Below are 20934 nucleotides of genomic sequence, written 5' to 3'. Positions count from 1 at the left end.
CCCAAGTCCATTACAGGTTGACTCTCTTGTTTTAGCAAAACAACTCCTGGTGTTCTTTACCAGGAATTCCATTATATTTAAAATCAACAGGAATCAAGGATTTTTTTGGAGGGTGGTGGTATGGATTGTGTAAAATATCAAGAGGTTTTCAAGCAAAAGTTGGATGGCTACTTGGTGTCACATAAAGGGAATTCTTGTTGGACTAGATGGTGTTTGAGGTCCCATTAAACTCTGGGATTCTATCGGCTGTAACTGTCATCCTTAGGATTCAGTCACTTTGAATGATTTTCTTCAATCTTTTAGTATAATTACGGAAAATTACTTAACCTCCTAACAACTCAATAAACAACTTTATTCCAAGTTCATTTTTTTTCTCCAAAGTTATCTGCTGATTGATAAAAGTAGGGGTCTCAATTGATTTCATTTTGTAAAGTGATGTTTGTCTAGAGTAAATAATAAAAGGAAAAAAACCAACAATAAACAACTCTGTTCATATTTATATAGTTAGTTATATTGATCTCTTATCAAAAGGTTATTCAACATTTGGATGAGGAGAATGCCTTTATAAACAGTTACTAATGGTTTTGGACAAGTTATTTCTTTGCTCTGTTCCTTGAAGAAGTGATTTCCCCCCTACATTAGTAATAGGGATGCTGCAGCAACTCAGGTGGTGCAGTGGATAGAGCGTTGGGCCTGAAGTCAGGAAAATAGCTTCCTGAGTTCAAATCTGGATTCAGACACTTACTAGCTGTGCCCAACCCTGGGCAAATCACTTAACCCTGTTTGCCTCAGTTTTCTCATCTATGAAATGATCTGGAGAAGGAAATGGCAAACTACTCTAGTGTCTTTGCCAAGAAAACCCCAAATGGGTTCACAAAGAATAGGACAAAATTCAAACAACTGAACAACAACATCATGCTGGGATGATTTCTGCCTGAACTGGCAGACACTCCAAGACAGGGCTACACATTTGTTGGCATTATCTAATTACAGAAAGTGTTCATACTACTTTCATCATTACTTACTTCCAATATTATAGACTAAAAACTGGGGATGTGGGGGTATGGTGTGGGGAAGAGGAAGGGAAGGACTTGAATGTTCAATTAGGGACTTGAATATTCAATTTGTCTTTTAAGAAAATATGAATGGTGCTCGCTTCAGGAGCACATATACTAAAATTGGAATGATACAGAGAAGACTAGCATGGCCCCTGCGCAAGGATGACATGCAAATTCGTGAAGCATTCCATATTTAAAAAAAAGAAAATATGAATGAATGAATGAATTAATGAATGAAAAAATGATGACTAAGCACTATGTGCCAGAAGATATATAATCGTCTGAAAGAATATAGGACCTCTGTCTATCAAAAGAGGCTTCTGCTACCCTAATGAGACACAGATAAATCACAAAGTCTAAGAAAAGCAACAGTATTTTGGATTTACTTAGGTCTGTGTATCTGAGAACAAAATGTTGATTTATATTGAAGGTAAACACCAGACTTCTGATGAAATAAAACATGCTTTGCCAAGCTGGCTTTTCTTTAGTATTTCTTCAAATTCCCAAATTGAAACCTTTCAGTGTTTTTTGTTTTTGTTTTTTTTTTGGTTATTTGTTTTGTTTTTAACAAATAAACTCTTTTAGGCAAAGGAGAATGGCCTTTTGGGTTTGATCAAAATCATCTAAGTACTGATACCCTTAGATATCATTCAGAGGAGATAAAATGAAATAGTCATTTGATCTCTCTTGCAAAAATAATTTGAACTTCTTTTTAGGTGGCACAGTGGATAGAGCACTGGCCTTGGAGTTAGGAAGACCTGAGTTCAAATGCAGTCTTTTTTTTTTTTAAGAATTTTATTTTCCAAGTTACATGTAAAAGCAAATTTTGACATCAATTTTTTAAAAAACTTTGTTTTCCAACTTATTTTCCTGCCTCCCTTCCCACCCCTACACCAAGAACTCAAACAATTCAATATAAATTACATATGAGTAGTCATGGAAAACAATTCTACATTAGCTAGGTTGTGAGAGAAAACGGATAAAAACAAAACTTCAGATTAAGGAATTGTCCAAAAAAATGTGTTTCAGTCTGTTTTCAGATACCATCAGTTCTTTCTCTGTAGACAGACTGCAATTTTCATAAGTTCTTCAGAGTTATATTGGATCATTGCCTTGCTGAAAATAACCGCGTGCTTCCCAGCAGATCATCTTACACTAATGCTGTTATTTTGTATACAGTACATTTCTCTCTGCTTCAGTTCATGTGGGTCTTTCTGATAGCATCCTGTTCATCATAATTTTTATATAGTACCTTGAACGTGACAGAGAATTTTCTTCACAATGGCCCAGCAGAGTAGGTACCATACGTTTTGACATTGTAGTCAATCATCAGAACTATTTCTCTCAATCCCATTCCCTTCCAATGATATTTACTCTATTGTCTATCTTATTTTGCCCTATTCCGCCTCAAAAGTGTTTTGCTACTGACTGCCCCCTCCCCTGCTCTCCCCTCCCTCCTTATCCTCTTCTCCTCCTACTTTCCTGTAGGGTTGAATTAATTACTCTTCCCAATTGGGTGTGTGTATTATTTCCCTCCTTGAGGCCACTCTGATGAGGTTTAAGGTCCTTTGAGCTAATTCTCTTTTCTAAATTTTTCTTCCTCTTCCCTCCTCAACTCTCCCTATGAAATCAAGCAATTCAATATATGTCATACATGTGTGTTATGCAGAACATCTTCACCTTCCATGAAAGTGTTTTGCTTTTTTACAGCTCCCTCCCCCAAACTTCCCTTCCCTCCTTCCCCTCTTCCCCCAGCCCCCCATCTCCTTCTCCTCCCACTTTTCCTCAGGGCAAAAACATATTACTATACCCACTTGAGTACCTATGTTATTCCCTCTTTGAGCCAATTCTGATGATAGTGAGGTTCACTCACTCCCCCACTCCTTCCCCCTTTTCCCCTCCCCTCTATAAGCTTTTTTCTTGTTTCTTTCATGTGAGCTACCTCTCCCCATTCTACCCCTCCCCTTCCCTCTCCCCCAGTCTATTCCTCCTACCCCTCAACCCTATTTTAAAGATGTCACCATGGGTTAGCTAGGTGGCACAGTGGACAAAGCACCAGCCCTGGGTCCAGGAGGCCCAGAGCCCAAATCCGGCCCTAGACACTAGACAACCTACCCTGTCTGCTCCACAAAGAACAAGGATACACAAAAAATAAATGCTTTACAAATACCATCCCTTCATATTCAGTTCAGACCTATGTCCTCTGTGTATTCCTTACTGAAAAAGTTCTTATGAGTTGGAAGTATTTTCTCATGTATGAATGTAAACAGTTTAACCTTTTAATGTCCCTCCTGATTTCTTTTCCCTGTTTACCTTTTTATGATTCTCCAGGGTCTTGTATTTGAAAGTCAAATTTTCTATTCAGTTCAAGTCTTTTCATCACAAATGTCTGAAAGTCCCATTTTTTCCTCTGAAAGATTATAATCAGTTTTGCTGGGTAGTGATTTTTGGCTGTGTAGTCCCAGTTCCTTTGCCCTCTGGAATATTATATTCCATGCCCTCTGGTCCTTTAATGTAGATGCTGCTAGATCTTGCTTTATCCTTATTGGGAGCTCCACAGTATTTGAATTTCTTTTTTCTAGCTGCTTGCCAATATTTTCTCTGAGCTGGAGTTCTGGAATTTGGCTATAATATTCCTGGAGGTTTTCCTTTTGGGATCTCTTTCAGGAGGTGATTGGTGGATTCTTTCAATTTCTATTTCAGCTTCTGCTTCTAGAATATCAGGCAATTTTCCCTCACAATCTCTTGGAGGATGGTGTCTAACTCTTGTTTTGGTTATGGTTTTCAGGTAGTCCAATTATTATCAAATTATTTCTCCTGGATTTATTTTCCAGGTCAGCTTTTTGCCAAGGAGATATTTCACACTGCCCTCTATTTTTTCATTCAATTGGTTTTGCTTTTACTGTGTCTTGGTTTCTCATAAGGTCACTAGCTCCATTTATTCAATCCTAATCTCTTAGCAATTATTTGCATCAGACAGTTTTTTTAATCTCCTATTCCATTTGGCTTTTCAAACTATTGACCTTTTTTCTCATGACTTTCTTGCACTGCTCTCATTTCTCTTTCCCATTCTTTCCTCCCCTCTCTCTACATCTTCCTTCTATCTCTCCTACTTTCTCTCCAAAGTTCCTTTGAGAGCTTCCATGCCTGAGACCAGTTCATATTTTTCTTGGAAGCTTTGGATGTAGGGGCCCTGTGGTTGGTTTTCTTTTCTGAGGGTGCACCTTGATCCTCCTTGTCACTGAAGAAACTTTCTATAGTTCTGAACTTTCTTTGCTTGCTCATCTTTTACTTGACTTTTAACTCTCACCTGGGGGGCCCTGATTTCAGGCTACACTATTGTCCCAGCTTCAGAGGGTCCAGGTGTTTTGGTTTGACAGGGGGCAGTTTTTTCTTTGCCTGGCCTGTTCTCTGGTCTGAAGATAAGCTCAAGCCTACTTACTAACCAACCAACCAGCAAAGCTTTCTGTGGTGTGGTTCTTAGCATTGGAGAGCTTGCGCCCCTCCCCTACCTGGGCCTCCTGCAGCTCAGGATTTCTTTCTGGTTCCTTGCTGGGGTGGGACAGCCAAATTCCTCCCTAGGTCCTGCTGACACCCCTGCACTTTCCCCCCCGGCCAGCCGTTCAGCCCTCTCACCCGACCACATGCTCAGTTCCAGAAGACGCTGGTGCTGTAGCTGATTCAGAGGCTCTGGGGTAAATTCCTCTGTGCAGCGTGCCTGGGGTCTCTGTCGGCATGATAACAGGGTTGGACTTTATTCATAGCCCAGCATGGGCCCCCTGTAATCTATCTATAGCTGGAAAATAATCTCAGCTCATATTTTTGTGGGTTTTTCTGCTCCAGGGGTTCTTTTATTGCTCTTTTTGGGATAATTGTATCAGGAGCTCTGTGCATTTAATGTCTTTCCTCCCCCATCTTGTCTCTGCCCCCCAAATGCAGTCTTAACTAGCTATGTGACCCTGGGCAAATCACTTAACCCCAATAGCCTCAAAAAAAAAGAAAGAAAAGAAAAGAAATACCTCCCATTGTTTTTTGTTTTGCCTGTGCTTCATATTGTCTATATCCTAGCTTCTTAAACTATGGGTCATGAAAAATTTGGCCACAGTAAAAAGTTATATAATACCTATTTTATATACCTATATACCTGGGGTCTGTGAGTGAGATTTTACCCACCTCTTAGTTATAAGAGATTTAATATAGTTATAAGTGACTTAATTATGATAATAATCAGCATATTAACTGAAAAACTGTTATTTATTACATTTAGATATCTTAATTGTATTAGTAGATTAAGTCTCTCTTCTTACTACTTAATAATGTCAGATGATACTTTCCAATGTCAAGCATTAAGTAATATCAGAAGATACAATAGTCAGCAATACTGTATTTCAGAAACCACGAGTGTTATGCTTGACTCAAGGGGGTCATGCAGCTCATTAGTGATATGCTTGACTAGAAGGGGTCATGCAGCAGAATTATGACCCTGTTGCCACAAGAAGACTGATAACAGTATTGGAAAAATGCTGACATTTGTCATGCAGGCAGTTTCCATATTTCCTAAGAAGATGCTTAATTTTAGATGGCTTTTAGTTAATGTGGTATAGAAGCATTCAAGCTCTGGAGGAGTATAAAAACCCCGTTGATTCTGTAACTCAGGGTCTTTCAGGTCCAAGCCCTGGCTGACCGGCTTTATTGTGAGATAGGCCCTCTCTCAATAAACCTATTTTCTATGGCTTGGAGACTTTACTGTTTCTATTCCTTCATCGGAATTAGAAATTTTCTTCACAGGTCACATAAAGATTTCTGAGGGAAAAAGGGGTTGTGAGTGGGAAAAGTTTAAGAAGCCCTGGTCCGTATCCTATAGAGGGAGTATAATGCATTTTGGATTTGGAGCCCAAAGATCTGTGTTTAAGTCTTCCTTCTGACACCTAGCAGCCATGTTAAAATTTGGATGGAAGTCATTATACTTGACTGATCCTTAGTGTCTTCATTTAAAAAAATCAGAATAACAACACACTATACATACCTAAGAGTTAAGCTGTTACTATTATAAGGGCTATTTCTTCAATAATGTTTTAAAAGAAGGATATCAATGTCAAGAAATAAAAGATGAAATAAAATTTAACCATGTTCAATATAAAGATCATATTTTTCTATCCTTTTAGAACTTGGGAAATATGTCACCATTATAATGGTAAAATTGTTAACACCTGCTGACAGGATTAATTTATCACTTGAAGATGTTCAATAATCTATTATCTTTTGCTGCTGGCCAAATGGCAAACAAAAGTTAGAAAAGTTTCACTGGGGGGCGGGGGGGGGGGGGGGGGGGGCCGGGCAGCTAGGCAGAGCAGTGGATAGAGCACCAGCCCTGGAGTCAGGAGGACCTGAGTTCAGATCCGGCCTCAGACACTTGACACTTACTAGCTGTGTGACCCTGGGCAAGTCACTTAACCCCAATTGCCTCAAAAAAAAAAAAAAGAAAGAAAGAAAAAGAAAAGTTTTACCACTGACTCCTGCTAATAATTAAGGCAGACTGAAAAATAAGGAAAACATGCAATTTTCATTAGCACATTTTTTGTGGGGAGGGGGCACCTTTAAAATGAAGCATTTCAACTAGAATCCATTTGACATATAAACTGAAACTATTTTTAGAGTCAAAGGTTGTCAGAGTTAGAAGGGACCTTAGAGATCATCAATCTGATCCCCTCATTTTTACAGTTGAGGGAACTGAGATACAAATAATGTGACATATGCAAGTGAACTGACATATTCAAGGTTAATTTAATTCAATAGGTTAATTAAGGAGTATAGACTCATTATTATTTGCACTGCCTTGAATACAGCAACTAAGTCAGTTTAGAAGGTAGGTCCTTTTGGAGTAATAAGAAGCAGGAGGCTGTGACAAACACAACTTAACCAAAATTTAAAATTAAAAGACTTCTCCATAAGCTGTCAAAACACAATACATATGAAAATTAAATTCTACAAGAGAAATTATCTCCATAGGCCTCAAAAGCATTTATGCCACCTGTCCCCCCACCCCCCAGTGTGGTAGCTTGATAACATGCTACACGAGCTAATAGAAAGTAAGGTGTTCCCTTCATTTGTCATGCTGAAACAAAGCATCTCACCTGATTTTCATCTTGCACCTCCATGCTGTACTGGGCCCCTGGCTGCACTTCTGTGACTTTCTCTCCAAGGAGGAAGCCCAGGCGAGTCATGAGTGTGTTTGCTGCCTCATCTACCGATGGAGGGGGCCCAAGTTCCTGTTCCACATCACCTATAAAAAGAATACAATAGAACAAATAAGTTTTTAATAGTGGAATAAGTATGGTTCTACTCCTTTCACTGGGTTATTTCAGCGACACCCACTTTTCACATTCTGATTTCAATTATCACATGTTTCTATCTACAAATAGATTTTCACAATGTGACAATGTCTAACTCTAATTTGCTCATTTTCTTGAATTACCTACTTTAAACCTTAATAAATTAGGGAGGGGAATATGTTTTTAAAACAACCCTGAAAGAAAAAACTCAGTTCTTTGGGAAGTTACATTATAATGCAGTTCTAGTCTTGGGTTCTGCCAATACTGCATATAATCATAGCATTTCAAAGTTGGAAGTTAGTTTAATATATACCTAGAAAAGATTACCATATACACCTTATCTGGAAAGTGATCATCCAGGCTTTACTTTAAGACATCCAATGTTAGGTGTGGGGAGAGTCACCACCTTCAGAGGCAGCCTATTGGATAGCTCTCAATGTTATGAAGTTTTCCTGACAGGAAGCCTATATCTGCCTCTGCAATTTCCACCCAACGTTACTAATTTTTCTCTAAGAGACCAAACAAAATATGTCTAAAACTTCCTTCACATGCTAGCCCTCGATAACTTTAAGATATTTATCATAACTACCTTAAATCTTCTCTATCATAACTACCCCAAATCTAGCCTATTTTCTATGCTAAATATCTGTAATTCCCTCGACTCATCCTCAAATGGTATGAAGTCAGGTCCCTTGTCTAACTTGCCTTTTTACAACATCCAGGTTATCAAGGTGTGTTATAAAATATTGTGCCCAAAGCTGAATGTAATAATTCAAATGTGGTCTCTTATAAGAGCAGAGTGAAACAGGACTATTATCTCCTCATTTCTGGAAATGATACTTCTCAAGAAGTAGTCAAAGATCATATTAGCTTTTTGGGGGGTGGCCATATCACACTGTGAATTCATATTGATCTTACAGTTTCCTAAAACCCTTCTTCCTTCATCTCATAACTGTGAAATTGGTTATTTGAAGCCAAGCATAAGATTTTTATTTATTCCTACTGAATTGTCTTAATACATTTAGGCAAATATTCTGGTCTGTCAAGAACTTTTTAGATTCTAACTCTGTCACTGCAATGTATTTGCTATCTCTTCCAAAATTATACCATCTACAAATGTGATAAACAAGCTACCTATACTTTTATTCAAGTTATAAGTAAAATGTTAAAATATATACACACACACACAGATCCCTAAGTCATTCCACTGGAGATCCCTTCTAAATTCATGTGGAAGCATTAATATTTCCTCTTTATGTCTAGCAACTCAACCAGTTCCAAATCTATCTAAATTATATTATCATTAGCTCACATCCATCCATCTCTTCTACTACAATAAGATAATCATTAAATTCTTTGTAAAAATTAATTCTTTGTTGAAATATATGTATTTATGTCTATAGCATTCCCCTGACCTAACAGCTTAACCCTATCAAAAAAGGGAAAACAATATCCTGCCATGACCTGTTCTTGATAAAGACATGTTGGAACGACTGTTTCTTTAACCCAGTGGTTGCTAATAAGCTCCTTAATGATAATACATTCTAGAAACTTACAAAGATTTAAATTCAGACTCATTAGCCTATAGTTTTTAGAAAGGATTCTCTCTTCTTTCTTTGAAAGTCAAGGCAACATATGGCCAGTTAATTAATTTGGTTAGATGACTTAATTCATGTTCTTAAAAGCAAGGGTGACTAGAGACCATCTTACCGCCTCACTACTTACACTGGCTAACAACTTCCTAATAACAATTTTGTTTGTCCTTTCTAGTCTCATGGTCATTCATTCTAATTGACAGAGAAAAGCAAAACAGGAATCAAGTAAGAGTAGGATGAGGAGCAGAGGCGACTATGTCTATTGCCTTCGGCATGGCTGGAAGAGGTCCAGGGGTCCTGCAATGGGGATGGTAGAGAAATTTAATAGCCTAGAAGACATCTGGAAACGTCTTCCTGTCAAGACCAAGGAAGAAGTTGTACAGCAAGAAAAGAAGTTTCAAATCCCCTCAAGAGGGCCTAAATTTTTTTTTTTTTTAGTGAGGCAATTGGGGTTAAGTGACTTGCCCAGGGTCACACAGCTAGTAAGTGTTAAGTGTCTGAGGCTGGATTTGAACTTAGGTCCTTCTGACTCCAGGGCCGGTGCTCTATTCACTGTGCCACCTAGCTGCCCCTGGGCCTAAATTTTTGTAGGATGTAGGAATAGGTGTCAACTAGACTTTGTTGCTCACTGTGCAGTTATGAATCACAAACCTAGGAATGGCTTTGCAGGGGGAGAAGCAGTCATAGGCCCTAGGCTATGTACTTAACAAGAAGCAAGCTTGGAAACAAGCAGCAACTGTATGGCTCTGATTCCAGAAGCTGAGTGGGAGATGATGGAGATGATGATGATGAAGAAAAACTAGCATTTACATAGCACAGTGAAAGGAACATAGTAGGAGCTAAGTAACTTTACAAATATAATCTCTTATCTTCAACAGCAAATTATTAGATCAAGCTTCCAATCCAGTCTGAAGCATACAGAGAAATAACCAGGTCAGGAACCAAAGACAAGAGGAAGAGCCTGCAATTCTGTCATTCTGAAATAGCAGAAATTTACAGCTGAATCAAAGTGGCTTAGTCCTTCAGTGATCTACTGAATTCAAAACAGGGTAAGCCTGTAGGTATACTGCTCAGACCCAAACCTAGGTCAGGAACTTGCAGAGCTTAGAATAAGAGGGTAGTGATTTGACTTGTTCCCAAGATGAACCACTTTGGGAGCACTGAAAACACACAGAAGCCCAGTCTGAATTGTCCCTAAGAGCTTGGAATAACACAACACTTAATACTTGAAGAAAGCAGCAACAAGACCAGTCCAGACCTTCCCAGAAGTGCACAGAGTCCATCCCTAACATAAAGTCCAAAGTCAGGAAGTAAGCTGGAAGAGTGGTTAAACAAAAAAAGAACCCTATCATAAAAAGCTCTTAGGACAATATGGATGCTCAATATACAAACTCAGAAAACAATGCCCCCAAAACATCCATAAACAAAGCCTCAAAGGAAAACATAGCTTGGGCACAAATTCAACTAGAATTCCTAGAAAAGATGAAGCAAGAGTTTAAAAAAATTGTGAATAACTGAATGATATCTTTGGAGGGGAAAAAAATGGGAAAAGAAATGAAAGCTTTGAAAGAAAGAACAGGAAAGGGAATTAACAGCTTGGAACATGAGGTCCAAAATCTTGCCCAAGCAATAAATTCCCTGAAAAATTCGAATGGACAAAGAGAAGAAAATGTCTACACGAGCTATAAGAAATATTAAAACAAAGTCAAAAAGACTAAAACAATGGGCAGTTAGGTGGTGCAGTGGATAAAGCATCAGCCCTAGATTCAGAAGAACCTGAGTTCAAATCTGACCTCGGATATTTGACACTTACTAGCTGTGTGACTCTGGGCAAGTCATTGCCCCATAAAAAAACAAAACAAAACAAGAACAGAACAATAAGAACAAGAACAAGAACAAACAAAAACCACAAAAAAGACCTAAAAACAAACTAAAGAAATGTAAGGTTATTCCATATCTCATAGCAAAAACTAACCTGGAAAAGAGATTGATGAGAGATAATTCAAAATTCAATGGACTATCTGAAAGCCAAGACCAAAAACAAATAGTCTAGCCATTATATTCAAGAAATTTTTAAGACTATGCAGATCATTAAAAAAACAAAACCAACCAAAACAAAAAACCCACAGGGGGCTATGTGGAAATAGAAAGAATTCACCAGTTACTTCCCAAAAGAAAACCCAAAATAAAAAAATTCCCAATTATATACCAACAAATTTTGGAATTTCTAGGTCAAAGAAAAAATATTAAATGTTCCAGAAAGAAGAATTCCAGTCAAGATCATATAAGAATTTAATGTAACTATATAAAGGAGTGGAGAGCTTGAAATATGATATTCCAGAAGGCAAAGGATAAAGGCTTACATCCAAGAGATAACATTATCTAAAAAAAACTGAGTATAATCATAAAAAGCTGAAAAAAATAAACATATAATGAAATAGAGACTCAAGCATTTATAACGAAAAGAACAGAGGGAGTAAAAATTTTGAAACACAAACAAGGAGTTGAGGAGAAACATAAAAAGGTCAATGTGACTGAGGATCATAAGAGACTCACAAAAATAAACTACTAACATCCTTTTTCTTCTTCTATTTCTTTTAATTTTGTTTTGTGTGTGGGGGCAATGAGGGTTAAGTGACTTGTCCAGGGTAACACAGCTAGTAAGTGTCAAGTGTCTGAGGTTGGATTTGAACTCAGGTCTTCCTGAATCCAGGGCCAGTGCTTTATCCACTGTGCCACCTAGCTGCCCCAAATTGCTTACATTCTAATATGGGGAAATGATACATATGTTCCTTCAGAACCTTATGGTCAGGAATCATAGAAGGAGTCTACTTAGAGGGCCTGGGAATGGTTGTTATGTCTGAATGTTCTTAAAAGAAGACTAGAAAATGAGGGAAAGAAGAATATACTGGGAGGGTGGTAGAGGAAAGGGAGATGAAGTATACTTAATTGAATATAGAATACATTTCACTCAACAGGGAAACAGGAGAGACATGGGAGAAAGGAGGGGATTAGTCTTCAACATGCATTAGAAATGGAAGTATTCCTGAGAAATTAATGCCAATTATGAAAAATGCAAAACAAGTTACGTGAAACTCATTAGCAAAGCTCAAGGGATTTAGGAGAAAATGAATAAATTGCAAGAAAATGTATATTATACATAAATAATTTCATTGTAGGTATACTTGTATGTACATCCATTTATACTATTATTTTCTAACAAATCATGTTCTACAGACTTCTGATTTTTTGAATACCTTTTTTGAGCATGTATTTGATGACTCATCTTTCCCCTTCCACCATAATTAAAACTCCTTCATTGTAATAAATACAGTCATTAAAAACAAATACCTGAGCCCTGTGTGAGAATAGAAATCTGATTCGGTACCTCTACTCCATCACCTTTTTGCAAAAAGGTGGGAAGCATGCTATATTATCAGTTTTCTTAAGTCACAATTAGTTTCTGCTTTTGTCAGAATTCTGATGTCTTTCAAAGCTATTTCCCCTCACATTATTATCATGGTCATACATAAGTTGTTCATCAGGTTTGCTCATTTCAATCTGCATCAATTCATAAAAGTCTTTTCATGTTTCTCTGAATCTCTTATATTCATAATTTCTTATAATGTGAAAAAATCCCATTACAATCACGTATCACAATTTGCTCAGCCATTCCCCAGTTGATGGGTGTCTAATTTTCCCCCCAGTTCTTTCATATTGCCCAAAGTGTTGCTATCAGTATTCTTGTACATATTGCTCTTTTCCCTCTGTCCCTGACTTCCTTAGGAGTATGTCTAATCTAATCTCTACAGAACTTTTCTCTAACTAACTCTACATTGCTATCTAGACAGATCCTTCTCATTTGTTTTGGCTGATATTTCTTATTCCACAGTTGGGATAACACAAGATTTAGCAGCTTCTTCATTAAAGGCCCAGAGAGCTTAGAATATAATATTCTGGAGAGCAAAAGAGCTAGGATTACAAGCAAGAATTACCTACCCAGCATGTTTTCTCACAGAATCATTGAACTTTTTTTGCTTTATTCTAGTTTTTAGGCAATCTGTTAGGGGCAAGGTCTTCTACCTTCTGTTCTAAACTATTTATCCTCCCTACAATTTTTTTCCTCCAGAGTTCTTATTTCAAAAAAAAAAAAATTCATTCCATTTCTTTCAAATACTTTTGTAGCCTTCACAGTTAAGCTATCTTTTCCACACTGAGATTCTGGTAATAGTTCTTGTGGAGATACTCTATTTTTCTGTGTTTACCTCTTGGGTGTCTTTTGGCCAATAGCTTTCCTCACAGTGTTTAATATCATCTGTCCATCCTCAGTTCATGGTTTGTGCCTTTGTGCCTGGGTCAGTCTTTGCTATTTATCTGTCATCCAAGGTCTGAGTGCTTAAGTCTTGTAACGATTGGAATGATGCCACCTGCTGGAGACTTACTGTAGAAAAGCTCCGCCATGAAAGGAAGGTCTTTGAGGGCAAGGCCATGTGGCTTTTCTTTGGCGTCAGGAAGTGACGTTTGCTGGTAGGAGGAGGAAGAGGGAGCCAGGCGCTCTGTCTCGCTCTCTTTTCCTGAGGATGCTGGTGGAGAAGGGAGCTAGAAATGCGCTCTCCCTTTAATAGATAGGAATCTAGGCTTTTCTCTCTTTCTTTACCAAATTCTTATTCTCCTTAATAAATGCTTAAAAGTCTAACTCTTGCTAAAGCTTATAATTTATTGGCAACCACTCATTAGATATTTTAGACAGTTTAGCTAGAATTTTAGCCCTTAACAGTCTTTAGGGTCCTCTGGAATATCTAAGGTCAGATAGCTTTGGATTTCAGTTGCTACTGGGGTTATCCCATTCACAGCACCACTGGTTTCTAGCCCCATATCTGGGGTTTCAGGTTTTTGATTCTCTTGTACTTTCTCCTTTTAAATACTCTGGGCCTCCTGTCTTCCGGGAACAGAATGCTGCAAGTTTTAGGTCCCCCTGGAGTTTCTCTGGTCAGAATTCTGGCAGACTTGCTATTTATTTACTTCTTCTCATACTGACTTCCCTGTCAAAGGAGTCCTGCAGGTTTCTAGATATCTTTTTGTGCAGTCCAAAGCTGGAGGAAGGAGCTTACTATTGTTTCTCTTTGGATTTCTTGCTTATTATTTGATCTAATGCCCTTTTAAGATCTTTTCTGGAGATATGAAGGAGACCTAAGCTTCTGTACAAACTTTCATGAGGCAATTTTAACTGGTCTTCGTTTAGGTCTAGTACATTTCCAAGTTACTTGCTTCTGCTATACTCCTTTCTCTAAAGTTTGCCAGTATTTTTGAAGAGAAGGAAGAGAAGCTCATAGAGAAACTCTCATTTAATAATAATGAAAAATAAGGATTCTTTACAAAAAAAGATTGTGGACCCTAGAATGACAAGGGACCAGGGCATGTGTTGCTAATTTTGACAGAAAACCAACTTATCCAAACAAATAAAATAGTTGAAGAGGTGAATTCAAATAATTAAAATTCTAAAAATATGAAATCTTTTCAGGTAATTAAAATTTTTACTAGCTCATATATTTTACCTACTTAAGGCATTGATTTTTAATTTTTTTTTTTTAGTGAGGCAATTGGGGTTAAGTGACTTGCCCAGGGTCACACAGCTAGTAAGTGTTAAGTGTCTGGAGGCCAGATTTGAACTCAGGTTACTCCTGACTCCAGGCCGGTGCCTATATCCACTGCGCCACCTAGCTGCCCCAAGGCATTGATTTTAAAAATCTTTTCTAACTTTTTCCTCACCTCCCACTTATAAGGACTGGCTATCATAATACCTATTCTCCTATAGAAGGACATTCAGTTTGTTACCTACAGGAATAAAGTCTATTAAAAAAGGATTTTGTACTAGTAGTAATAATCCAGATAAAATTTCTATAGCCTTCATATATCCACATTAAAGTATAATAAATCATTGTTACTGCTTAGTCCTGCTCCCCCAGGTGCTTGAGAAGTAGTACTTCATTTCCTTATTCTATTCCATGATGCATTTATTTTTATTTTTCAGGATCTATATTTAAAAACTGTTTATTTTTAAAAGTTTTATACTATTTTTATTTTTTAAAATATCATAGCCATTCCTGAATATAAACCACTGTCCCTTCCTCCCCCCCACTAGTGAGGCTTCTGTTTGTAACAGAGAAAACCAGTTAAGTAAAATCACCTAATTCATAAAGTATGACAGGAATCATTCAATATCCCAAGTTATAAAACTCAGGCCTTCTCCCTTCCCCTTCCATGATCTCTCACCACCATAAAGTCCAAACCCCTCTCCCTCTCCTTCCCTCCCTCCCTCCTTCTCTCTCTCTCTCTCTCATTCTAAAGCATATTCCCATAGCATTTCAGGTGCTCATTGTCTCCAGGGTTCTTGACCGACTCTCCCATGGGGTAGGAGGTATTTCTATGAAGCATAACTCTTTGAATAAAGCAGTCTGCTAAGTCAGTCCTTTCCCCCTCACAGTCCTACTTCCCAAAGGAATATTCTTCAAATAGCATTATTTCATCTTTCTAGGGTACTATCCACTTTCTAATTCCCCCTTCATAGACCCTGCTCTCCCCCCGTCCCCTGATCTTGTTGAGGGAATAAGGAAAGAAAGTATTGTAATTCTTCTGTTCACCTTTGGACTTGGTAGAAGGGAGGGGGTTTACTTCTCTCCCTTCTTCCTCTTCCAGCAACTTCCCATTGTGTTATTCCTTCCATAAAAGATACTGATTCAATTATAAAAATATGGAATTTAGTCCATTAAAAATTAACTTAGCACCGGCCCTGGAGTCAGGAGTACCTGAGTTCAAATCCGGCCTCAGACACTTAATACTTACTAGCTGTGTGACCCTAGGCAAGTCACTTAACCCCAATTGCCTCACTAAAAAAAAAACAAAAAAAACAAAAAAAAAAATTTAACTTAGCTTTTTCCTTCTTCCAGTCTCATGATTCTTTAAGATTCTCTTAAAGCTTAAATTCCTAAGATCCTTTATGTCCTTTGATAATTCCATTCTGTTCTTAATTTTCCTCATTTCAATTTTTAATAGTCTATAAACAAACAAAAAAATAGTCTATAAACAGACAAGAATTGGTTTCACTGACCTTTTTTGATAACTGTACTTATTTGCTTTTCTTGTGTTTCTCCAAATAGACTGTTTTGTTCTTTTTGTTTTGTTTTTCAGGAACACCTCGAATATCTTTCTTTTGTTAATGAACCATCTTAAAAAAAATTCCCTGATGTAATTTAAAATGTGACTGGTCAAGCAGTATAATACTGGGTTCTTTTTCAATTTTTTGTACTCTTGCCAGAATTTGAAAACTGACTAATCTAAGACTTCAGAATGTCAACTTAACATTAAGACTCTTTCAGCAAGCATCATTTTGATATTGCTATCTTAAATAAAAAAAAAAATCTCCTAAATATCTTTTTTTTTTTTTGGGCGGGGCAACAGGGGTTAAGTGACTTGCCCAGGGTCACACAGCTAGTAAGTGTCAAGTGTCTGAGGCTGAATTTGAACTCAGGTACTCCTGACTCCAAGGCCGGTGTTCTATCCACTGCACCACCTAGCTGCCCCCTAAATATCTTTAAAATAAAATCAAAGGGGCCACAAGGTGGTATAGTACCTCAGAGTAAGGAATATCTGAGTTCAAATCCAGGTTCATACACTTATTAGCTATGTGACCCTGGGACAAGTCACAACCCCAATTACCTTAAAAAAAAATCAAATCAAATGAAAACTTAAGCAAAACTCAGGGACCAATGTTAACTAGCCCTTCCCTATTTAACTTATTTTATTTTCTGATATGTTTTCCTCCCCAGCATAGTAAGTATTTGTATTAGTCATGTCTCCTGCTGAAAATCCCTGATCTAATTATTTTGGTTAAATCATTTCTCTACATACTCCTTTTAATTATAACCTACTCTGTGAAACCATCATAGATTAACTTCTTTTTTCCCTGACACTGTAGCAACTCCTACATCACTTGTGAACATCTTTAAACAGTTAAGTATAAGTTTCTTTGTTTTTAACATGTTTGTTTATTTATTTTTGTCTAGGCCTGTGTCTTTTGTCAATATAGAGACTCCTGGTGTAGAAATTCCTTCCAAAGATCCAGATAAATAACCTAGCTGTACATTATATTTTTACTGAGGTGCTTGGGGGCACTTATGACTCTTCCATGGTCACTTAGCTAGATTGTCAGAGGGAAGACTTCAAACAAATGAGGTCATTGATAAAAAGGAAATCTAAAAACTACAGGCTAATGAGCTTGACTTTTATTCTTGGGAAAATTTGGGAATGGATCAAAGAAGAGATGGTTGGGGCAGGTAGGTGGCGCAGTGGACAAAGCACCGGCCCTGGATTCAGGAGGACCTGAGTTCAAATGTGGTCTCAGACACTTGACACTTACTAGCTGTGTGACCCTGGGCAAGTCACTTAACCCCCATTGCCCCTCAAAAAAAAGAAGAAGAAGAAGAGATGGTTAATAATCATCTGGAAAAGGTAGTGATTATAAAGAACCATCATGACTTCAACAAAAATAAGTCATGTCAGACTCAATTCCTTTTTGACAGGGTTATTAAAGTAGACTATGCAGGTAATGCTGTAGATATAGTTTAGCAAATCTATGTTAAATTATTTCTAAACATTTTAGAATTTAATTATTTGGCTAAAGTGAATTACAGAATGAGGGGCAGCAAGGTGGCACAGTGGATAGAGCACTGGGCCTAGAATCAGGAGCACTGAAGTTGAAATCTAGCCACCGACACTAGCTGTATGACCCTGAGCAAGTCCCTTAACCCTGTTTGATTCAGTTTCCTCATCTGTAAAATAAGTTTGAGAAGAAAATGGCAAACCAATCGAGTATTTTTGCCAAGAAAATCCCATACAGAGTCATGAAGAGTTGGACATGACTGAACAACAACAATGATAAATTATTTCTAAATATTTCAGAATTTAAACATTTGGCTAAAGTAAATGATAAAATGAGCAAAAAGAAAATTTAATCAAGTCTATCTCTTATTTATTACTTTTTGTTATGTTATATGGATATTTGTGCCAGGATTCTAGTGGATCTGATGCAAGATAACTGTGTTTTTTTAGCCCAGTATTATAGAGAATGGGTAGTATGGAGAAGAGGGGTTATAGGGGAGTTGAGATTTATCTCTACCTGGTCTGGTTTCTCCACTATTCATTTTCTTAATTAGCCCTGACAGAGGACTTTCCACAATCCTAATACATTTATCAAGTAAAAACTGAGTCAACAGCATAATCATGACCCCAATTTTTTTCAGGAGAAGTTGTTATACTTAGTGACCCACAAAAATCAAAAGTCAAACTCTCTTTAAAATTGTTTTGCTATTGCTTTTACAAAAGACACAATGAGATATGCCTGCTGGGGTGAAGAGCAATTTTGCCTAAAGAGTCTATAGCTGATATGCGGCAGCACTGATAAATGTAAGCAGGGCTTATACAAATTTTAAACCGGCAATATTCATAGTCCCAAAGATTTTGTGATCCTATCTATAACTAAAGTGATTGTAAAATGCTCCAGATGAGGGTATGTCTTGATCAGGAAGGGGGTTTTAATCTTTTTAGGTGCTCTGGCAACCCTTTGGCAATCTGGTAAAGTCTGTGGACACTTTTTCAGAATGTTTTAAAATGCATACAAAGTACATAGGATTACAAATCAATTATATTGAAATACAGTTATCAAAATATTAAAGATCAACACTGACCTCAATGGTCTTAGGGCTCCTTCAAACTCTTAAAGGTATACTATTGAAAAGTTAAAAGTACCATACCAATGCCAGTTATGATTATTATCAATGGAAAGAGCACTGGATCTAGAATCAGAAAGGGGTTAAAATCCTAGTTCTGCCTCTCATGACCTCTGTGACCTTGAACAAATAACTTAAATCTCTCTGGGCTTCAGTTCGTCATCTGTAAAATAGGGGGTTGGTCTTTAAAGTGGATTTTGCTCTAAATATATGTTCTTATGTTTATATTATTCAATACCATGTACAGTCATAAAAAATATGAATTACCAGATTTACCTCTGATTCATTTATGGTTTTTCAAAGCACAACTGTTTATTTGTTTAAAGCAGACTCTCAAGAATGTAAAGTTAAATGACGGAAAAATACACTTTAAAACTGACAAAACTTCAGGAAATATAAACCACAAGGAAGGAATCAACACACCTAGTATCAAGGATTGTACTTCTTTCTCCAGACTATAACATGGTTGTCACTGCTATGAAGAGACATATTTCAAATGATAATGAATATGGATGACTACCTACTGGGGAGGGTTAGAGGGAATTCTTGCACTGCATTAGAGGTCGGGCTAAGTGACCCCCTAGATTTCTTCTCATTTTTAACATTCTATAATTTTATGTTTTAATTAATTGATTAGTCAAATATTTCTGGAGAGTCAATTTAGAGTTTATAATTTTTCTTTTCAGAGATAACAATATTTTAAGCCCTAAATTTTCACTAATGAGGGGGGGAAACCAGGAAAGGATTGTTCTTTTTAATGAATGATTTTTTTTGATGAGTATGATTAGCAAATATGTTGTAGGTATATTGCTATACAACCATAGTTAATCAACAACTATTCTCAATACAGACACACTAAGCAAGCCATGTAGATATAAACAGCTCCCACTGTGGCTAGACTAATTATAATGGAGTGACACCAAGGTGCTAGATAGCAGCTTCTTACAAGTTATAGGGTAGGATAACTATAGATCACTTTAAAATATAACTGCAAATTGGATTTAAAAATTTAAACTTATCAAACTTTTTTTAAACATATACTCAAAGAATATCTGCTAAAGAGTTGCCTATAACATGTGCATTTGGCAATTGTTCATCCAAAATATCAACTACAACACATTTCAGGGTTTAGATGAATTAATCAAGAAACAGAGATGTGTTGATTAGATATGAAAGAAGGTCATATCACCAATTTAAAAATGAATATGAGGGGGGCAGCTAGGTGGCGCAGTGGATAGAGCAGTGGATTCAGGAAGTACCTGAGTTCAAATCTGGCCTCAGACACATATGACACTTACTAGCTGTTTGACCTTGGGCAAGTCACTTAACCCTCATTGCCCCACCAAAAAAAAAGAAAATTAAAAAAAAAAATGAATATGAGGGGGCAGCTAGGTGGTACAGTAGATAAAGCACCAGCCCTGGATTCAGGAGTACCTGAGTTCAAATCCGGCCTCAGACATTTGACACTTACTAGCTGTGTGACCCTGGGCAAGTCACTTAACCCCCACTGCCCTGAAAAAAAAGGAATATGGGTCACAGATTTTTTTTTTTAATGTCAGTAGCTCTATCCAGATGGGTAGAAAGAATGCTTTATTTGAAATACTTCATTTTAAGGGAAAAATCATTTGGAAATTGAACAATTACTTGCTACTTAGCCTGTGTTTCCTTTTCAGACTATGAATAAACAAAAGGGGGATGTAAATATCAAGTCAGCTTCAGAATCCAATTGTTTAGGTTTTGTAAGCTGACTTACATGAAATTGTTTATTTTAATACCAAATATCCAAATGGTAAGCTTGGTTTTTTTTATATAAACAGAGAAATTTAAATGTATACATTTTTTCAGGATGCTATTTATTCTTTTGATACAGTATGAGTAAAATTTACCAAGCATTCGTGATTTTTTTGTTCAATTGTTTCAGTCATGTCTGACTCATAGTGATCCCATTTGGGGTTTTCTTGGCAAAGATACTAGAGTGATTTGCCATTCCCTTCTCTGGCTCATTTTACAGATGAGGAAACTGAGGCAAAGAAGGTTAAGTGACTTGTCCAGGGGTCACACATCTAAGCATATGAGGCCAGATTTGAACTCAGGAAGATGAGTCTTCTTGATTCTAGGGCCGACACTATTCACTGTGCCACCTAGCTGCCCCATATTCATGATT

At 37.2% G+C, this 20934-nt stretch overlaps 1 protein-coding gene and 1 non-coding gene across 12 annotated transcripts in view; one reads left to right on the top strand and one right to left on the bottom strand.

Annotated features, from left to right (window-relative positions):
• The window catches only part of TANC2 (tetratricopeptide repeat, ankyrin repeat and coiled-coil containing 2), a 558975-nt gene that overhangs the window by 222323 nt on the left and 315718 nt on the right, over positions 1–20934 (bottom strand). For all 11 annotated transcript variants that reach the window (XM_044000435.1, XM_044000439.1, XM_044000440.1 and 8 more), the window contains one exon: positions 7193–7341. In XM_044000435.1, the coding sequence (XP_043856370.1) occupies positions 7193–7341 (149 nt within the window). The remainder of the gene's footprint in view (positions 1–7192; positions 7342–20934) is intronic.
• LOC122726895 lies at positions 1149–1255 on the top strand. Its single transcript, XR_006352888.1, has one exon. It is a non-coding gene; the product is annotated as a U6 spliceosomal RNA (small nuclear RNA).

The sequence above is a fragment of the Dromiciops gliroides genome, chromosome 4 (assembly GCF_019393635.1).
Source record: "Dromiciops gliroides isolate mDroGli1 chromosome 4, mDroGli1.pri, whole genome shotgun sequence".
Classification (NCBI taxonomy): domain Eukaryota; kingdom Metazoa; phylum Chordata; class Mammalia; order Microbiotheria; family Microbiotheriidae; genus Dromiciops; species Dromiciops gliroides.
This window is presented reverse-complemented; position numbering and strand designations above follow the sequence as displayed.